The sequence below is a fragment of the Pyrgilauda ruficollis genome, unplaced genomic scaffold (assembly GCF_017590135.1).
Source record: "Pyrgilauda ruficollis isolate IOZ18807 unplaced genomic scaffold, ASM1759013v1 scaffold216, whole genome shotgun sequence".
Taxonomy (NCBI): domain Eukaryota; kingdom Metazoa; phylum Chordata; class Aves; order Passeriformes; family Passeridae; genus Pyrgilauda; species Pyrgilauda ruficollis.
Genome location: NW_024520984.1, coordinates 366790 through 383877, shown reverse-complemented (window position 1 = coordinate 383877; position 17088 = coordinate 366790). Strand labels below are relative to the sequence as shown.

Sequence of the window (17088 nt, the reverse complement as noted above, 5' to 3'; positions counted from 1 at the left end):
GGGCAGCTCTGGCCCTCACCTGGGGTGGCTGGACAGGCCTGTCCTGACCCAAAAGTGGCTGGATAGCTCCTGTCCTGACCCCCTGCCTGACCTAGGTGGCCGGACACCCCTGTCCTGATGACCCTGTGCCCTGACCCAGGATGGCCGGGCAGCTCTGGCCCTCACCTGTGGTGGCTGGACAGGCCTGTCCTGACCTGGGGATGGCTGGACAGCTCCTGCCCTGACCCAAAAGTGGCTGGATAGCCCCTGCCCTGACCTGGGGATGGCCGGACAGCCCTGTCCTGACCCAAAAGTGGCTGGATAGCCCCTGCCCTGACCTGGGGATGGCTGGACAGCCCTGCCCTGTCCCTCTGTCCTCACCCAGGGATGGCTGGACAGCCCTGCCCTGTCCCTCTGTCCTCACCCAGGGATGGCTGGACAGCCCTGCCCTGCCCTGGTGTGGCCAAACAAAACCCCTGCACCCCCATACACCAAAAGAGGCCAGGCAGGCCCTGCCCTCACCCCCTGCCCTCACCCAGCATGGCTGGACAGCCGCTGCCCTCAGCCTCTGCCTCATGGGCCCAGCACGGCCATTTTGGCACCCCTCAGCCCCATCCACCATATCGCTGCCCATGGGTGCTGCTCCTGTGGGCCCAGGGCCGGGCTGTGGGTGCTGAGGGGGCTGAGGGACACAGGGCTGTCCCCTCAGAGCTGCTCCAAGTGTGGGGGGTTCTCTGGGAGTGGGACCCTCCATCCTGGGCTGATTCTGTCCAAGGGATGAGGCGGCGCCTCAAGATGGCGGCGTGAGGGGAGAGGGCTCTGCCCCGGGCCTGAGGGGGCCCTCAGAGCTGGGAATGGAAGACAAGAGGAAGAAAGGAAGAAAAAAAACCCCAAAACTGGGAGGAAGGCTGGCTTTGAGCTGGCCCGTGTTGCTCCGTGTGTCCCTCAGGTGTGAGGCACACACGTGCTGGGCAGGAAGAGGCTGTGCCACCATTCCAGCCTGGAAGGGGATGGGAAATGTGCCTGGCAGCGGCTCCATGTCCTGGCAGAGCTGCGGGCACAGCACTCATGGAGATGTGCCATTACCTCCTGCAGGATTCATTGTGTTCTGTAATTATCCCTGAAGTCACCTGAAAGCTGTGCTGGAGCGCCAGGAGTGTCCATGGAAGTGGTGATGGAATCTGTATCTGTACCACTCCATGTGCCCAGCTGCCCTTCTTTCCAAGATTTAATCCCTTTATATTCCAGGTTACCTCCCAGGAAGGTGATTCCTCCTCATCCCCAACTCCCAGGGATCCTGTCATTATCTTTTTTCAGCTGAATGAAGACCTCAGAATGAGCTTATTTCTGTGTTTTGGCACAAAAAAAAAAAAAAAAAAAAGAGTTTTCCTCTTAGGAGGATTGGGTGGGCTTTGAAAGCTTTAAGAGAGAGCGAATTTCCCAGTCTCCTGTAATCCCTCTGGGCACGCTGCTCTTCCCAGGATTGGAGCTGCACACTCACTGCAATATCAGAAATAGTTAATGGTACAAACCCCACAGCAACATTTCAACATCTCAAAACCCCCAGAGCACAAATTGGCAGTCATGAATTATTTCCAGAATTGGTCAATACAGTGATGATCACAAAAAAAGCCCCAAACAAACAAACAAGAAAAGAAGGAAATGACAGTATGTAAGATCAGAGAGTGGAAGCTGGGATAGGAAATGAGGAGAACAATCACGCAAACCTGCTGAGGAAGTCAGAAATCAGTTTCTTTAGCTATTATGATGTAATTGTCCAGCTTTTCTTTTTTTTTTTCAGACAATTTCCAGTAGAATAATAAAATCATCTTGGATATAATGGTAAAAAACCCTGTGTTGTGTAGCCACATCAAAGCAATAAACGGAATTTACTTTTCTCTCTCACACTCACCTTCAGAACTGCATAATCACCCACAGAACAGAGTTTATCAATCCATGGATGTATTCCCTGCCTTTCCACCTCCCTTCCCTCCCCTGCCACCCATTATCCAGGCTGGAATCTTCCTGCAATCTTGATATCCAAAAATTAAACCCATTTTTGTGTCCTGTTCAGCATCCTCAGTCTCTAGCTCACGGAATTAAGAGGAAAATCTCAGTCAGCTGAATTTGGGGATTTATCCATAATCCCTGAGGGATGTTTGCTCATATCACTGTGATAACAGGATTCTGTAGTTGGATCAACAGGGGTGTAATTTGTAATAAAGTCAAGCTAGATTTATCCTGGAGGACAGGTGTGTGTTAATAAACAACAAACATGGAAATACAGAGTTATTTCTTTGTAAAACAAATCAATGCATTGGAGTGTAAATTCCACCCCAGGAGCTCAAGCTGATGACAATTGATACTATAAAGTAGACAAATATTTTCCAAGAAGCCCCTTGTTTATTAGAACATGTCAAATGCATTACTTGTCTCTCTGAAGCCCAGGAAAAATCTCATAGGTTTAAAATAAAGCAGATTTTTACCATCTTGCTGAATCTCATCAGAACAGGCAGTAATTAATAATTTTTTCGTGAATATTTATGTCCAGAGGAAGGAGCTCACGTGGCCTGGCCGTGCTGCTGTATCAGCTGCTGACAGACACAAGCAGTTTCCTGTATTTGGGTTTATAGCTCCCTGCTATTTAAAAAGAGAGTAATTTGGAAAAGCAAATGCACCACAGCTTTCCTCTGGGTTTGCCCACCAAGGTGCTGTGCTGTTAGAAAAGTGCAGTTATTTTCCAGGGGAATTGTGCTTCCAGGTCTTTCTTTTCCCTCACTCCATCACCACCCTCAGCAGCTGGGTGCAAACCGAGCTGGGTGGTTTTAAGTGAAGTGGTTTTGGCTTCTGGATATCAGCCTCGGTTCATCTACAGCTGCAAATATTTCCTCCTTGTCTCATGAAATTGGGGAAGAGCAGAGGGGATGTGTGGTGAAAGGGAATGTGAGCTTTAATGAGATTTTGATCAGAGTTACCTGAAATTTGGGACAGCATTTTGCACCAAACACAGCGTTGGAGTTTCCTGTTGGCTCTCACAGGATGGGAGCACTGAGGGACACGGAGTTCCTTTTTTTGTTTTTTTTTGCAAACAGCCCCAAAAGTTCTGATGAACCTCGACTTGTGATTCATCGGGGGGGAAGACAGGAAAAAACAACCCCCATGGAGTGTCCAGGTCACCCAGCACAGGAACAGAGCCAACATCAGCACAGAGGGGACCGGGGAAGGGAAGGACAGAACAAGCCCCAGAAACATTTCTGCCCCAAAGCCATTTGGTTTTGATTAATACAATCCTCCCAAATTACATTCATTGTTTTTGATGGCAATCAGTAAGTTATTGATTAATTTCTTTTTATTTCTTTGGGGATATTTTTATTTCAGATGGCAAATTCCCCTCTGTGGATGCAGATACAGCAAGTCACTGTCTAGACCAGGACAGAGCAACAAACACAGATTTTCTTCCCCAAAAATTGCTGATTTAAGATTGAGAACCTCACAGTGGTGGAAGGGAAAGACCTCGGAAGGACAAAGGTTGTCAGATGTCCCACCATGAATTTCAATTTCTGGACAAAACACAGAACTACTCTAAAAAAGGGAACCCAAAAGTGTAATTAAAATAAGCAAATTTCAATCATTGCTTCTGTGAGCAATGAGAGGTTGAACTCTGAGCTGCTGTTCCTGCACAGAGCTGGCTCTGGATGTTCCAGCCTGTCCCGCTGGCTCTGAGTGCTCCTGGACTTTCTAAACACTCCAGGGTGTTCCAAGCATCACCTCTGCTCTGGGACACGACTGTCACCTGGTGTCCTGCAGGAATCCACACCAAGCCAGAGAATCAGCTGGATTTTATTTAGTTTTGCAGGGAAAAAGAAATGTGAGTGCCCATGGGTTTGGAGCCTGGGAGAGCTGAGGGCAGCTCAGTGGGGAGGGATGAACAACCACCACATGGGAGAGAAAACACAGGGAGAGCAACAGAGACAGCTCCTGTGCTCACAAAGTCCCTTCAGAGAGAAGAAGCTGGCTCAGAGATGCAAAGAGACCACATCCCTTTCCTGGTGTGTCCTGCAGTTCCTCACGCCTTTCCACAGGGATTTTTCCAAGCATCCCCACTGTCCAAAGCAGCTTTTGGGAGCTGCTCTTCCTCACCTTGGAAAAGCAGAATCTGTCACCTGAGGTGACAGGAAGTTGATGGGTGTCAGTTCAGACTGTGATGGAATGGTCCTGGGAATGATGTCTGGAATAACTGCCTGGGGATGAGGTGCCAAGGGGAAGAGGTGACAAAGATGGGGACATTCCCTCTCCAGAGTGACAGGTTCTTCCAGATCTGTGTTTAGTAGTGATCCTTTTCTTATGACTGGTGGCAAACCCTAATTTGCCTTTTCCATGGATTCCCTTTGGATTGGCTCACGCAGAACTCTCCCAGGAGAGGCCGATTCCGTCATGTCCAAGGTCAGCAGGGAGTGGGAGCACCTGCTGCTCACCCAGGCTTGGGTTCTGCCCTCTCTTCCTCTTCTTCCTGCTGTGGGCAACAGCACCGACCAGCACAGCCACCATGAACTTGGCCACCAGGAATCCAGCCAGGATGTAGAAAACAGTGAAATCCACATCAGGAGGGGACCTGTGGGGAACCAGAAACGCAACCATCAAGGGGATGGTCCAACCTTGAAAAAATCTCTTGTAGTGTTGCCTTAGTCCTAGGAAGATTAGAGATCTCAGCACGAGGAGTTTTGGGCTCACCTGGAGATGCTCTGCACAGCTCTGGGCTCCTCTGGCATGTGGGTCACCAGGTCAGCTGCTGATGGAAACACAACAGTTTAGTCTGCAGACGTTTTTGGGGGATGTTCAGCTGGGCAGGTAACCCAGGTGAGACAGGGCACTGGGAGCAATAAAGAGGTGACGTGTTAGATACCCTCTAACAGTGACATCACACTCCTGTAAATCAGGAATAAAAAGAGGCAGTGAAACACAGGACCTCCTTAGAGCAAGACAAAAATAGATATTGACTCAAGTGGACCCTTGGCAGCTGCAGACACCCATGAAATTCCAATAGGAACCCGTGAAATTCCAATAGGAACCAATGAAATTCCAGTAGGAACCTGTGAAATTCCAATAAGAACCAATGAAATTCCAGTAGTAACCTGTGAAATTCCAATAGGAACCCATGACATTCCAGTAGGAACCTATGAAATTCCAGAAGGAGCCCATGAAATTCCAGTAGGAACCTGTGAAATTCCAATAGGAACCTGTGAAATTCCAGTAGGAACCCATGAAATTCCAATAGGAACCTGTGAAATTCCAGCAGGAACCCATGAAATTCCAATAGGAACCCGTGAAATTCCAACAGGAACCTGTGAAATTCCAACAGGAACCCGTGAAATTCCAACAGGAACCTGTGAAATTCCAATAGGAACCCATGAAATTCCAATAGGAACCCATGAAATTCCAGTAGGAACCCGTGAAATTCCAGTAGGGACGTGTGAAATTCCAGAAGGAACCCTCCAAACTCTTAGCCCCAGGAGGTACCTGCCAGCACTTCCACCTGCACCATCCTCAGGCTCTTTGTTTGGCCCAGGAAATCCGTTCTGCACTGGTACAGCCCCGCGTCCTCCTTGCGCAGGCGCCTCATGGTGACGGTCAGGAGCCCGGCGCGGGCGTTGTCCCTGATGGAGGTGGTGCCCCTCCTGTTCCCGGGGAAGGGCAGCCACGCGGGCGGGGCGCCCACCACGTGCTGGCACCGGCTCTGGTCCAGCTGCCTGCACCAGCTCTTCTCCCGCCACCACTGCCGCGGGTCGTAGGAGCAGTTGACAGAAATGGTGTCCCCCTCCATGGCGGCCACCACGGTGACGTTCTCTGCAGCACAGGATGCTACGAGGACAGAGGGACAGAGGGAGGGGTGAGACAAGGTTCTTCCATGTCTATCCCTCATTGTGGGAATGCTGAACATAATTTTCATCGTCTAGTGATGTAGGGCTGTCACCTGTAGGACTGTCACCCATAGGGATGTCACCTGTAGAGTTGTCACCCATAGGGATGAAACCTCTAGGTCTCTCACCCATAGGGATGTCACCTGTAGAGCTGTCACCCACAGGGCTGACACCTATAGGTCTCTCACCCATAGAGATGTCACCTGTAGAGTTGTCACCCACAGGGCTGACACCTATAGGTCTCTCACCCATAGAGATGCCACCTGTAGAGTTGTCACCCACAGGGCTGACACCTATAGGTCTCTCACCCATAGAGATGTCACCTGTAGAGTTGTCACCCACAGGGCTGACACCTATAGATCTCTCACCCATAGAGATGCCACCTGTAGAGTTGTCACCCACAGGGCTGACACCTATAGGTCTCTCACCCATAGAGATGTCACCTGTAGAGTTGTCACCCACAGGGCTGACACCTATAGGTCTCTCACCCATAGAGATGTCACCTGTAGAGTTGTCACCCACAGGGCTGACACCTATAGATCTCTCACCCATAGAGATGCCACCTGTAGAGTTGTCACCCACAGGGCTGACACCTATAGGTCTCTCACCCATAGAGATGTCACCTGTAGAGTTGTCACCCACAGGGCTGACACCTATAGGACTCTCACCCATGTCACCTATGGGGCTGTCAACTGTAGGACTGTCACTTATGAGGCTGTCACCCTCAGGGCTGTCACCTGTAGGATGTCACCTGTCCACTTTCACCATGACCAACCCACTGTACTCAGATCTTGGCTCAAATATTCTGGAATTTGTCCCAGTGACAGCTCCAAACCAGTATCCTACTCACTGGTTCCTTCTGAATCCCAGTTATCAAATCCAGTTTAACTTTTTTTTCTACCCTATCTTTTAATATCTTACTAATTTTAACCATGTTGACAACTGGTCTTTGCTTGACTTTTTTTTTTTTTTTTTATTGTCTTGGTTCCTCATTTCTAATTTCCATTCCTCTTTGTGACAGGCAGAGGGGACAGTCTGAGCTATTAATACTTCCAGAGAGAAGTGCAGTGTGGTATTTGTGGAAATCTCTATTTCTAGTGAAAAAAAAGTCACAGGAAAATGCTTCTGTGAGACCATAAGTAACGATAAAACAAAAGTAAATTTTAAAATAGATTCTTGTGAGGACTTTGTGCTGGCTGAGCCTTTTAATAACACTTCTTACAATAATTTCAACAATCCTAAGTGAATTGTAAACGAAAAACCATGAAGTTCTTTCAGCTTGACTTGAAGAAGACCTAAAATGGATCTGTCCTCTGCAATCCAACACCTACAGGGCTTTATCCTGATGTGTTGCTCCCCTTGGTTGTTCCAGTCAGAGTTTACCTCATGGAATATCCAGTCCAGTCCTGTTCAATCCCTCCAAAACTCTTTAACTGCTTCTCCCATTTCCCCTTCCTTCCTCCAGCTCTGCCCCTTCCATCCCAGAATTCCAACAGCACTGCAAAACATCTCTCAAACAGAATCACTGAAAGATTCCCTGATGTCCCTCTGGAAAATGTTGTGTTATTCTCTTTTCAACCAATTTTGCTGACAGATCATAAACTGTTGGTGTTCCTCCTCTCTTCCTGGGTGCCACTGGGCAAAGTGCAGTGAACTTTTCCCAAACTCATCCCAATTTTTGGGACAGGTTCCAGTGCTCCCACAGCCTGAGTCTGTTGCCTTTCCCTGCACTGCTGAGGGTCTGGACTCCCCAAAGCGCTGCAGAGAGCCCCAGCTGGGCCCTGTACCTCGGTTCTCATTTCAGCTGGACATTCCTTTCCAAGCTAGGAAACCCAGGTGTCTGGGATTTCAGAGCTGTGCCCTTCACTGGGTTTTATTTCCCTGCCCCTGAGCACCACCTGTGATCATTTGCATCTATGTAAATCCCATTTGCTAATGCAAACAACCCAGGATTTTGCAATTTCACATTGCACACAGGACTTCCCTCATCAGTGGTTCCTGTTCTCACTCTAAATGACTCCTGTGAGGAAATCTGGGAGCACTGGGATCACCCTTTGATGGGTGACCCTTTGCTAAAAAAAGGGAAAACTCTGAGATGGAGCCTTCAGACAGAGACAAAGCTTTGCCCCAATCCTTCCCCCTTTACCTGAGCCCAAAGCCACGTGTGGTTCTTACCTGACAGGAAGACCAAGGTGAGGTGCAGGAGCTTCTCCATGGGGCTGAGAAGAGAAGGAGCAGGAGAGGAGCTGGAGAGGAGAGAGCCAGCTCAGCCCATGGGCAGCTCCTCTCCCACTCCTTGCTGTGCCGGAAGGAAGGAGCACAGGAACTTGGCATCTTTTTCATCCTGCACATTGAGCAATTCTCCAGGGACAGGCACTGCCCTCGTGGGCTGAAAATCCAGGCATCAGCACTGCCCAGTCCCAGCCACAGCTCAGGCAGCCTGGAAGGGAGCAGCACGTGGTGGCCTGAAGCCACAGGCTGGGTGTCTGCTCCCACTGGAGCAGGATTTCATGGAATCATGGAATCACAGAATGGTTTGGGTTGGAGGGACCTCAAAGCTCACCCAGCTCCACCCCTGCCATGGGCAGGGACACCTTTCACTACCCCAGGCTGCTCCAAGCCCTGTCCAAACTGGCCTTGGACACTTTCAGAGATCCAGAGGCAGCCATAACTTCTCTGGGCACCCTGTGCCAGGGCCTGCCCACCGTCCCAGGGAAGAATTCCTTCCCAATATCCCTGTGGTAGTGGAAAGCCATTCCCTTTTGCTGGCACTCCAAGCACAAGGGTGACAAATCATGATAAATTATTTACAGGAGCTGTGCATGGGGGGAATTTCTGGAAAGCTGAAAGGGAGGCTGTCCTGGTAGCTCTGACAGCATCCTGAGGGTGGAGGAGGACAAGGACATCATCCCCTGCGTTTCCAGGAGAAAGAAGAGCCTGTGCATGGAACATCCTTGTCTGAAACCCAACCACACAGAGCAGGGCAGGGACACTGCTCTGGGAGAAGCTGTGGGTGCTTTAAAGAAGCCCAGCACCCACCTGTGTTCTGTACCTGGCACAAAGGGCACAGGATCTCTGCTGGGGATTCTGAGCAGCCAATGCCACAGTGCTGGAGGGGCTCAGGGATGCAGCCACAGACCCCCCAGAATATCAGCAGACTGATGGGGGTAGGCTGCTGGTTTTTAATTTTTGAGGTGATTTATTTACTTGGAGATCTTCCATGAAAGTACAAATAGACCCTGGCTTTGAAACTGGTGTGGTGCTAAACCTGCAGGCCTGGCCATTCCTAAATGTGCCTTTCCTCAAGTTAGTGGGTAAGAAAATGGTTCCTCACAGTGACAAGAAATTCTTTGTCAGGTGACTGATTGCAGCTTTGTTCTTTCTCGTTCCAGTGAGCACAAATCTGGATTCTCTTCAAGAATCTTCCCAAAAAATGCCTCTCTTCCACTCCACTGTTTTTTGCTACTACTCTTCCACAGCCTGACCCAGTGCAACTGCACGAAGATCAAATTGTTAGGGGAATGTTGGGCTGAATGAACCATTTCCAGAACCATTTTCTTTTTCTTTCTGTCAGGTCAACTCTGAAAATCTTGAAAAATTTCCATCAGCCTCCCTGCTGCAGCCCTGGCAAGAGAAGCCTGTTGGATGTGACTGGCCTGGGAATGAGGGCTGGTTCAGGCCCCTTTGGTCTGTTCACCTCCAGCAGGGCTTGGGGCAGGGAAATCAGGAGCCAGAGCTCCTGCAGAAATGGAACTGAGCCCCATAAACTCATTTCATGTTGCTCCCCACATGACTGCTAAATAAAATGTGTCATTTGGAGCGTTTCCAGCAGAGACTGGGAAGTGCAGGAGCTGGTTCTGCTTATTCTTAGAATCCAGCACTCACATCCCCAGCCCATGACAATGAACCCAGTCACAGCGAGGTTTGAGTGCAGCACTGGAATGAGTTTGCTTGGCCATAGTAGCTGAATTCTTGGGATTGGGGCAGGGTTTGTACCAGGACACAGCTGGGATATCCCACCCAGCCATGTCCACACTTCTCCTTTTCACAAGGCCAGGCCTCCACACCTGCCTCTCCAAGATTCTGCACTTTAATGGAATTGGAAAAGCAGATGTACAGGAGATCTGTGGAATTCCCCCACAGCTCTGCCTGACCCGAGACAATCTGCCATGAGTGTGACAAAACATCTGCCTGGCCCTAAAAAAGGAGGGAGGGCTGAAAATGCTCAGGCAACACCACACACACCTCCTACTCCTCATTCCCACTCTGTATTCCAGTTCCTTCCTCCCATTTCTGGCTTGTTTGGGATTCTGGGCTTCATTCCCTGCCGGTCCTTGGGGACTGGCTGAAGGCAATGACGGCATATTCCACATGCTGGGGGTTCCTGGGAGCCTGACTCAGTTCCACGTTGCAGTAAAGAGAATCCTCGGGGTTGGGGTGGGATTGCACATCCAGGTTGATGTATGCTGGCCCTTTGCTGTCATCCTGGGAACTTTCCCTCCTCCCAGTGCTGCCAGGCTGGGAAAAGAAAGGGAAAACACTTGTTAGCATGAGTCAGTGCCAGGCCACAGCTGCTGAGATTTTCCCACAAGGAAAGGAGAAAATGTATCAAAATTTACCTCTGGTCATGACAGAGATGAAGGAACAGAGAACTCTCTTCTTCACCACCTCTCCTGGATACAGGTGGAGCCTCATGCTCTGACCCTGCTTGCTACTCCTTGAGTCCCTTCTCAAGGGTTACTAGAATTTGCTCCACTGGGTTTGTTCCTACCGGAGTTTCCTTGCATTAATTACCCCCCTCTGTCTCCAGCTAGGAATATTCCTCTCTCTGCTGCCATTAAATACCATTTCCCTCCTGTTTATAACCAAACTGAGCTCCAAGCTCCTCACCAGCTGGGTCTGACAGTTCCTCCCAGACTGTTGGTCAGGGGTTTGGGAAATGTTTCATTTTCCTTACCTGTGCTGTGCCCTCTGCTCTGTCACTGGTGTCCTCTGCTTCTCTGGTACCTTTAGAATGAGGCAAAATCAGAGAGTTTAGATGTGGAGAAATCCGTGAAAAGCTCTGCCTGAGGAGGTTTGGGAGGGCTGTGGCACTGCCCAGAGATGGGATGTGCCTCTGCCCTGGGCCTGGGGAACACTTTGCTCTCTTTACTCCTCCTCTAAGGTGTTTGCACCCCTGTGCAGGCTCTGGAGGAACCTGGGTTTGATTTGTTCTGAGGAGCCTGCCTTGCCAGCCTGACCTTCTCAGAGCACTGATCTCAGCTGGGGTGCAGGGAGGGAAGGCCCTGCCTGGGACAACCCCAGCTCCACGTACCTGTTCTCAGCAGGAGCCTGGAGTACCTGACAGCCAGGGCTATGGAGGTGAGGAGGGCCAGGAGCAGCAGGATGAGCAGCACCACGGACAGGATGAGGAAGGTGTTCCCACTGCAGCTGGAGGAGAGGAAGGCAGTTACCAGCCTGGGATGGTTCAACAGCCCATCACCAAACAGGGACTAAAAGAGGGACAGGGACAGGTTTTATGTGCTCAGTTCAAGCACTTGGAAGGAGGGTCTGGTTCTTCTGCAAGAGCTCCTGCAGATCCTGCAGGGTCCTCCATCTAGGAGGACTGGGCAAGTCCCTGCTGATTCAGAAGGGAAAAAGAGGCACTGGGGACCTTCCCTGCTTCCTGATTCTTGATTTTTCTGCTTGGCTGTATCTTCTGAGCTTTTCCTAAGCCATTCTCCAGGCTTTAGGAACAAGCCACTGTTCAGAGCTCCAAGCACAATTCCAGGCTCTCTGGAGCAGGGATGATTCTGCTCTTAGGTGCTGCTGTAGCATTGATGACAGCAGATGTACAAAGGGAGAAAAATCCTTCACATTTAACTGGTAAATGGAATAACAGCAGCCAAGGACATCCCATTGTTAAATACTCAGACAGGAGGGAGCAAAGTCCAGGCTGAGGGGCAGAATCTGAGGGTTCTGTTCATGTGAAGTGCAGAAGTGAGAAGATAAAGAAGCAGAGAGGCTCCTGCAGAAGGCTGTGACATGATTTCACCAATCTGTCTCTTCATTTGGAATTAGGGTTAGGGCAGGAGCTGGAGGAGGAGAGGCCACCTTTGGTGAGGATCCTGTCATACCCAATTCCTCTGCAGGTAGGAGGCAGAGTGCCCAGGGCCTGCGTGCCCCAGGTATACAACATGAGTAACTTGTGAGTGCTCAGGCTCAGAGATTCTTAGGCCTTACCTGTCACCCAAAAGAATTTCTTGACTTCGCCTTTCAGAGTCTGGAAAACCTCCCGGAGGCAACGCTGCAATCACAGACGTGAGGAGAGGAATGGTCACGGTGGGGCTGCTCTGCATTCAGCAGTGAAACCCCTGCCCCTGCTGCTCCCATGGCCAGGGCCCTGATCCCCTGAGTTTGTCCAGAGATCCCAGTGTCCCCTCTCATCATCTGCACTGCTTGTTCTTAGTGCTGCAAGAGCCAGACTGCAGCCTGGTGCTGCTCTGCCATGACCAGGGCCTTCAGTGCCTTCCCTCACCATTAAAACATTGTCTGACAGAGACCCCACAAGTCACAGATCTGTAAAATCCGAGTCTAAAGTTGTTCCCTTGACAACCCAATGGAAGGTCTTTGAAAGCCAAAGGATGAATCACTCTAAAGGGGCTATAAAGTCACTCTAAAGAACTGATATCAAACACTGAGTGACAGAACCCCCTCTCAGCACAGCTGGAGCTGCTCCCAGGTTAAGGAGGAGCAGCACAGCACTGATGTGGTTCTGCTCCCATCCCCGCTGCTGTTCCACAGGGTGGTGGCCACGAGGAGATCCAAAGCTGTAGGGTTTGGGCAGGCAAACAGGCAAGGTGGGATGTGGGGTGAGCTGGGCAGTACAGGAGAGAGCAGGGCAGGGAGTCTGGAATCCACAAACGTGTCCTGACAGATCCATACCCACCCTTGGAAACGCTGAGCGTGACCTCCTCCATGCGGAGCAGATCGGAGCCGTCCTGGAGCGCGCACCAGTACACGCCCGAGTCCTGCACCTGCAGCTGCTCCATGGTGACGGTGACAATGCCCTGCTGGGTGTCATCCTGGATCCTGACACCCCCCCGAGCCGTGCTGTTTCCTGCTGGGGACTCTGATCTGGTGGTCACCAGCACGTTGCACATTTTCCCCTCCTTGATTTTGCACCAGGCTTTGCTGACAGCCTGGTAGTCTGCGATCTTGTAGTGACACTGGACAGTGACATTGCCTGACTCCTTGGCTGGGAGCTTCTGGGTCCCTGCAAAACACCCAGGATGTGTGCTGACACCCCAAAGTGGGATCCCACAGTGGGGCACCCCCTCCCCAGCACTGCAATATCCTGGAGCTGCCTCCACCTCCACCCATCCACCTCCACCTGCACATCCACCTCCCCTAAGCAGAAGGGGACTGCACCCAGATTCCCCATGCAGAAATGTCATAAATGTGGGGGTCCTGTCCCCCTCCTCTGGTTCCCTCAGAGTGGGACACTCAGCCCATAGGGTCTGGGAGGGTTGGTGGCTGTGGGGTCAGAGCAAGAGCAATGCCTGGCATGGAGCAGGGTCCCAGCAGCACCCAGTGGGAAGCAGTGCTGCAGCCACATGTCTGGCCCTGTGGGAAGCACTTGGGATGGGCATCCCCATCTGGGGGACCCACAGGAACATCCCCTGAGCCTCTGCTGGGAGCAGACAGAGCATGAAAGGCCAGGCTTGAGCTTTGGCTCGAAGGTGCCAGGGATCAGCTGGCACTGTGCGTGCTGCAGGGAGAGATGGGTGTCACCTGGGCTGAGACCTGCCCACACCCACACCTGGCTGCCAGGAGGGGCTCACTCCTGGGCAGCGAGAGTGCAGTAGGAACTCACTCTTGGACACTGAGTGCAGTAAAATCCCACCCTTGGACACAGAGAACACGGCAGGTACTCACTCTTGAACACAGAGAGCACGATCTCCATTTTCCGGGTGTGCCCAGAGCTCAGTGCACACCAGTACACACCAGAGTCCTGGTTCTTCAGGTTCTTCATGGTGACAACGAGAGCCCCTTGACCATTATACTGCATTGTCACTCTGTCTTGCAGGGATTTCGTTTCACTCTGTTTTGAAGATGTTTGTCTCCTCGCTGGGCCTGTGCAGTCAGTCTGCCCTCGGCACCAGGCCATGCCATACCCCACTGGGCACTGCACTGTCAGGGTGTCCAGCTCCCACCTGAGCAGCTCTGTGAAACACCAAAGGTGGGCACTGCCCAGTCAGTGCTGGGCACAGGGGCACCTGGGACAGACCATGTCCTGGGGCAACTCTCTCTCGGGAGAGCTCCTCAGGGCAGGGGGAGGTGGGGCAGGAGCTGGGAGCCAGCAGGACCAGGCAGGTCTGTGGGGCTCCTTCTCTCCCTGTGGGAGGGAAAGCAGGGAGCGAGGCTGGGGAGGGGGCTGGGGGGACCAGGGGAAGCTGCTCAGCTGTGGGGGAGAGGGGGCAGAGGAGGGGAAGGAGTGATGCTGCTTCCTGACAAGGCTTGGCTTTGGGTGGGGTACAGGTACTCACCCCTGAAAACAATCAGTGAGATCGTCTTTAGCCGTGGATAGTTATTGTAAGAGCTGTAAATAGCACAGAAATATGTGCCTGAGTTCTCTACCTTGAGGTCAGCCATGGTGACAGAAACAGTCTTACTAGTTCTGTTATCCTTTATTTTAATTCTCTCATCACTGGATCGTATGCTGTCTTCAAGGTATGTGTGCAGGACTTCTTGGCATCCTCCATTTCCCCGGGGGAGGCACCAATATTTTATCTGCTGGTCAGTAGTCCACGGTGCATAAGGACACTGGATGTACAGAGTGTCCCCTTCCCGTCGTCTCTGGACTTCTGGGGTTTGGCTTTGGAGACCTGGAAGGATCAGATGTGGTGAGGGAGTGGGGAGCTGATCACAGAACCGCAGAACCACAGAATTACAGCACGACAGAATCACAGAATCAACAAGGTTGGAAAAGACCTTTGAGATCACCAAGCCCAGCCCATGTCCTAACACCAGCCTGTCACCCAGAGCATGGCACTCAGTGCCACATCCAGTCTGTTCTTGAACACCTGCAGGGATGGTGACTCCACCAGCTCCCTGGGCAGCCTTTTCCAATGCCCCATCACCCTTTCTGTGAAGGTGCAGAGCTGCCCACAGCCCCTCGGGGCACACAGGGAAACTCTGCCTCCAGCCTTCTCCCGTGGACACTGGTGGTGGGAAGAACTTCAAAAACCCAAAATCCCTTCCCCATGCTGAATTCACCTGCTTGGAAATGGGAAGGGCAGCGTTGAGATTTGAGCTGGGGATTAAAGCCCACAGGGTGCTCGAGGAGCTGGCCCTTCAAGCCACGTGTGGCACAGTGTCTGCAGCTGTCCCCTTGTCCCTGCTCCTCCCTGCAGGCAGACGGGGACCATGCCCTGCCCACGCCACCCGGGGCCAGGGGCTCTGTTTGGGATGCTGGGGAGGAGCAGAGGGAAGCAGCCAGGGCAGGGAAGCAGCTCTCCCCTGCCACATGCCCAGCCATGCCAGGGCTCCTGGCTGTGAGGCTGTGCTGCCTCTGGGTGCCACGTGCTGGGAGCTCTGTGCTCTCTGCAGGGCTGCTGAGGGACTGGCACTGCCCTGGGCACTGCCCTGACCCAGGACTGCCCTCACAGGAGCTGAGCAGGGAAAGGTGGGAAAGGCTGGCTGGGAGAGGCTCTGTGCTCCCAGCACGGATCATCCTGGAAACCTGGAGGTGCCAGAGAACTGGGGCTGCCCTTCCCTGCCAGCCCTGCAGCACTGCCCAGCTCAGAGCCCAGCTGGTGATGGAGGAGCTCCCGGGGCAGCAGGAAGTGGGGAAGGTTCTCCCTGTCCCCAGGGACACCCCGAGCTCTTCTCCTACCTGGGAAGCAGAGTGGCAGCAGGAACAGGGCTCTCAGCTCCATGGCCACGCTCAGGCCCAGGGAAGGGGCATCACTGGGGGCTGCCCAGCGTGTCCTGTGCCAGCGTGGGTGCCCTCGGCCTCTCCTGCCTGGCAGTGACACAGCTGGGGGGAGAAGTGCCGAGTTCTCACTCTTGCCACAAGCGGAAACACCTCCCCATGTTTTGTTACAAAATTAATATGACAGCAATGTCAGGGTGCTTTTGGGGAAGTGCCTGAGCCCAGAGCACGGCCTGTCCTGGAGCCAAAGGCTGTTGCTGCTCTCGCCTGGCTGCTGGCATCTGTTTTGTCACCCTCCTGTCCCCCCAGCCTGTGGTGAGGTCGATCCACCTGGCTCCTCTTCATCCCTGGCTGGTAGCAGAGAAATGTTCCAGGTTTTGGTGTCACATGAATTCCCTGTAGCTGATTCTGCACCCAGGTGCTTTGCAGGCCTGGGCTCAGCCAGGGCTAACAGAGGCAATGGGGAATGGCTTCTTTCCCTCCTTTCCCTCAGCCTCTCTGAGGAACTCTGCCTCCTACAAACCCACACAAAGCCAGGGCTCCTGTGCAACCCTCCAGGTGAGTCCTGGAGCCGCTGTGTGTGCATCCCTCAACCACAGCCCCCTTTGGTGGCAGCTGCCCCAGCTCCGGGGGCTCCCTCATGATCTTCCACACCTGGTTCTGTCCCCGACAGCTGCTTTGGGAAGCAGGAGAAGGATCAGGTCTGCCTCGAGGCCAAGCTGGCCTTTCTCTCTCTGCATGCTGTGAGGATGCTGGAGAAAGCCTGTGCTGTGCCCTGCTCCCAGACACGCCGTGCTTCCACACTGGGAATTGTATCCCTCATCAGCAGGGCTTGGCTGAGCCTTTCTGCCTCCCTATCACCTCCCTGTGTCCTTCCCTGCCCTTGAAGGAGGAGCAGGGAGCAGAGCAGGGAGCTGCTGTGCCAGCACGGCGTCCCCTGGGCCGGCACCTGCCCCGCTCCAGCAGAGCAGCACACGCAGACTCCACTGACACCCCGGCTGCAAAGAATTTCCAATTATGTGAATAAGCAGCTTATTAACAATACATTCTGGCTAATCATTTTGTGCTAGATATCTCTGCATTGTCTTGTCCCCAAATCCCTCTCTCATCAGGCACTTGATGCTCGGTAACGAGAAGGGGGAACGCGCTCGGGCTCCCGTGAACAAATCCCAGGAGTCTGCAATTAGTTCAGTTGCTGCAACTGGTTGCCTCCAAACGGAGCCAAGAGCTGTTCTTCAGCCCTTCCCATGGTGTTTGGTGCATCCATGGAGGTCC

General features: G+C 52.4%; 2 protein-coding genes across 2 annotated transcripts; both read right to left on the bottom strand.

The window, feature by feature from the left end:
- Positions 1–3803: 3803 nt before the first annotated feature.
- TREM2 (triggering receptor expressed on myeloid cells 2) lies at positions 3804–8306 on the bottom strand. The gene is given in 6 exon segments (XM_041468277.1): positions 3804–4591; positions 4711–4768; positions 5497–5838; positions 8073–8115; positions 8117–8146; positions 8148–8306. Coding segments are annotated over 6 exon segments (789 nt in total). The 5' UTR covers positions 8250–8306; the 3' UTR covers positions 3804–4377.
- A 1659-nt stretch (positions 8307–9965) lies between these two features.
- LOC121353999 (polymeric immunoglobulin receptor-like) lies at positions 9966–15888 on the bottom strand. Its single transcript, XM_041468276.1, has 8 exons — positions 15775–15888; positions 14426–14764; positions 13815–14102; positions 12826–13152; positions 12120–12183; positions 11212–11327; positions 10855–10904; positions 9966–10415 (listed from the first exon to the last, which is right to left on the bottom strand). Exons 1-8 carry the CDS (start codon positions 15815–15817, stop codon positions 10215–10217), a joined length of 1428 nt encoding a protein of 475 aa, XP_041324210.1. The 5' UTR covers positions 15818–15888; the 3' UTR covers positions 9966–10214.
- Positions 15889–17088: the final 1200 nt, after the last annotated feature.